Source organism: Elephantulus edwardii, unplaced genomic scaffold (assembly GCF_000299155.1).
Source record: "Elephantulus edwardii isolate Elephantulus edwardi_28Jun2011 unplaced genomic scaffold, EleEdw1.0 scaffold00065, whole genome shotgun sequence".
Classification (NCBI taxonomy): domain Eukaryota; kingdom Metazoa; phylum Chordata; class Mammalia; order Macroscelidea; family Macroscelididae; genus Elephantulus; species Elephantulus edwardii.
The window spans coordinates 7406358-7409642 of record NW_006399815.1 but is presented as its reverse complement, the minus strand read 5'-3'; the positions used below and the strand labels follow the sequence as shown (position 1 = coordinate 7409642).

Sequence of the window (3285 nt, the reverse complement as noted above, 5' to 3'; positions counted from 1 at the left end):
CAGATTTATGTTTACATGATGAAGGAATGAGTCAACTTTCCCCCATTTTAGCATTATCTTTGTGCCACAAATAAACTGGACTCATAATTTGCTCTGATTGATGACAGTTCCAGATGGTACAAATTGTTTGCGCTGTCGTAGTAACTGAAAGGTTGATGGTTTGAACCCATCCAGCAGCTCCAATGGAAAAGGAGTCTGAGATCTGTTTCCATAAAGATGAAAGCCAAGAAATCCCTATGGAATTCAGTTCTACCCTCTAATGCACAGGGTCACTGAGACAAATAGGAACATGTATCATGTTATAAATTTGAATGTAGGAAGAGAATGATGACTTGTATTCTTCTTCTAATCATACATATCTTTTCTTATTCAGGTAACTACGGATTTGAAAGTTTTGAAGGATGGATAAAGACTTCCGTTATTATTTCCAGCATCCCTGGTCTCGCCTGATTGTGGCTTATTTGGTGATCTTCTTTAACTTCTTAATATTTGCCGAGGACCCAGTTTCTCATAGCCAAACTGAAGCCAATGTTCTTGTTGTTGGAAACTGTTTTTCATTTGTAACAAATAAATACCCTAGAGGAGTTGGCTGGAGGCTTTTGAAGGTGCTTCTATGGCTACTTGCCATTCTCATAGGACTAATAGCTGGCAAATTTCTGTTTCATCAGAGTTTGTTTGGTAAGTACCATAATCCACCAGATGTAATATTTCTTATTATTTAATCTCCATTCACGAATATGAAGTATTATATTTTAAAGCTAGTATTGGAAACATTTTAGTTGGTCTTCCAGCTTAATTTGCTAAGCACTAAACATTTTAAGTAGATTCTTTCACTATTCTGTTTATTAGTGTACTTTTCGTACTGCTTAAGGAAAATTGGTACAACAGAAATTGATATGAAACTTAATTTGAAAAAACTAATATCAGTGTTAAAATGAAATTGTGTTGTAACCTTAGAGAAGACAATAAAATAGCTCTTTCCCCAATAACCTTTACCTAAAAATTATATAATAGAACATTAATGAATCATAAAGAGGAGGCTTCCATATCACATTATTTCTTCCTGAGAAAAACATAACTATCACCAATATGTTCCATTTGTTTTTGGATAATCCTCAGTAGCATCTTGCTTGCATGTGAAATCAATGATATTGTTCTGTAGTTTCCACACTCAGTTGGGCCACCTTTCTTTGAAATGGGAACAAATACAGATCTCTTCCAGTCAGTTGGCCATGTGGTTGTTTTCCAGATTTCTTGACACAACTTGGTGAGCACGTCCAGGGCAGCATCTGTTAGCTGAAATATGTCAATTGGTATACCATCTATTCCTGGGGCCTTATTTTTTGCTATTTCCTTCAAAGCAGCTTGAACTACTTCCTGTTGTTTCATGAAATTCTTCTGTGATTGCCGATTCCTTTCTATACAATGACTCAGTATATTCTTTCCATCTTCTTTTAATACTTCCTGGTTCATTTAACATTCTGCCTAAAGCATCCTTGATTATAGCAACTCGAGGTTTGAATTTGTTCTTCAGTTCCTTGAACTTAAGAAATGCTGAATGAGTTCAGCCCTTTTGATTTTTCTGGCAGAGAAGATCCAGAAGTCCAGGCTGGGTTAGAAGGGGTCGTGGTACTAAGGATATTGTAGCTAATGTTATATGGATCTTGGATGAAAGCAGGGAGTACCAGAAGAATGTCTATCTCTGTTTCATTGATTATGCAAAGGCGTTTGACTGTGTGGCTCATAATAAACTGTGGCTGACTCTGAGAAGAATGGGAATCCCAGAATACTTGATCATGCTAATGAGAAAGCTATACTTGGACCAATAGGCAGTCATCAGAACAGAGCAAAGAAACACTGCATGGTTCAAAATTGGGAAGGGCATATGCCAGGGATGAGTCCTGTCTCCATATCTTTTCAACCTGTAGGCAGAACAGATTATCCAGGAGGCTGGGCTCTATGAGGAGAAATGTGGCGTCAGGATTGGTGGAAGATCTATCAACAATCTGCGTTATGCAGATGACACAACCCTGCTTGCTGAAACTGAGGAGGCCCTGAAGCACTTCCTGCAGAGGGTCAAGGACTGCAGCCTTCAATATGGATTGAGGCTCAATGTCAAGAAGACAAAGATTCTCACCACTGGACCAATTGGCAGCATCAGGATGGATGGTGAAGAGATTGAGAATGTTCACAGCTTTAGTCTGCTTGGCTCTATAGTCAACACTCTTGGCACCAGTTGTTGTTGTTGTTGTTAACTGCCGTCGAGTCGCAGGCGACTCATAGCGACCCTATGAAGGGGAGTCCTTGACGCTTGTGTGCCTTTCATCCTCTCTCCAAGTTCATAGGGTCTCCGGAGGCAAGCTATTATGGAAGTGGAAATTAAAAGACGTATTGCCATGGGAAAGTCTGCTGTTAGGGACCTCTCTAAAGTACTGAAGAGCAATGACATCTCTCTGGAGACGAAAGTGCGTCTGATACAGGCCATGGTTGTTGTAATCACTTGTTGTGCATCAGAGAGTTGGATCGTGACTAGGGAGGATAGAAGGAGAATTGATGCCTTTGAGCTGTGGTACTGGAGAAGAATATTGAGGGTACCATGGACTGATAAGAAAACAAACAGATTTATCGTGGAGAGGGTTAAACCAGGCTGCTCCTTGGAGGCAAGGATTCAGAGGCTTCTTCTGACATACTTTGGTCATGTTGTAAGGAGAGACCGGTCCTTGGAGAAGGACATCATGCTTGGGAGAGTAGAGGGATGGCGCAGGAGGGAAGGCCCTCCAGGAGGTGGATTGATTCAGTGACTGGGGTAATTGGGATAGGTGTGTTGGAGACAGTGAGATTGGCACAGGACAGAGCAGAGTTTAGGGCTGTTTTAACACAGGGTCGCTATGAGTCACAAGTGACTCGACAGCCACATAACAACGACAACAACAACAACATCGTCAATATACTTACACCTGTTGTTTAGGAAGAGGATTATGATAGTGCCCTAATATGTACCCTCAATTTCCCCTTTTTAGCTTTAGAATACTCATTTTGAGCCTAAACTGTAAAATACTGCGTTAATAAGCAATCTCTTGGAAGTCAAGACCAAATTAGTTTAAGTTAACAAGATACATTGTAGTTGTTATGTGCCGTCGAGTCATTTGTGACTCATAGCGACCCTATGCACAACAGCCCTAAACCCTGCTCTACCCTGCGCCAACCGCACTGCCTCTGACACACCCATCCTGATTACCCCAGTCACCGAGTCAATCTATCTCATAGAGGGTCTTCCCCTCCTGC

At 40.9% G+C, this 3285-nt stretch overlaps 1 protein-coding gene across 2 annotated transcripts in view; it reads left to right on the top strand.

The window, feature by feature from the left end:
• The first annotated feature begins 401 nt into the window (after positions 1–401).
• The window catches only part of TMEM117 (transmembrane protein 117), an 841252-nt gene continuing 838368 nt past the window's right edge, over positions 402–3285 (top strand). The window contains exon 1 of one of the 2 annotated variants that reach the window (XM_006888182.1): positions 402–678. In XM_006888182.1, the coding sequence (XP_006888244.1) occupies positions 402–678 (277 nt within the window). The remainder of the gene's footprint in view (positions 679–3285) is intronic. The other variant, XM_006888183.1, reaches the window with a different exon arrangement.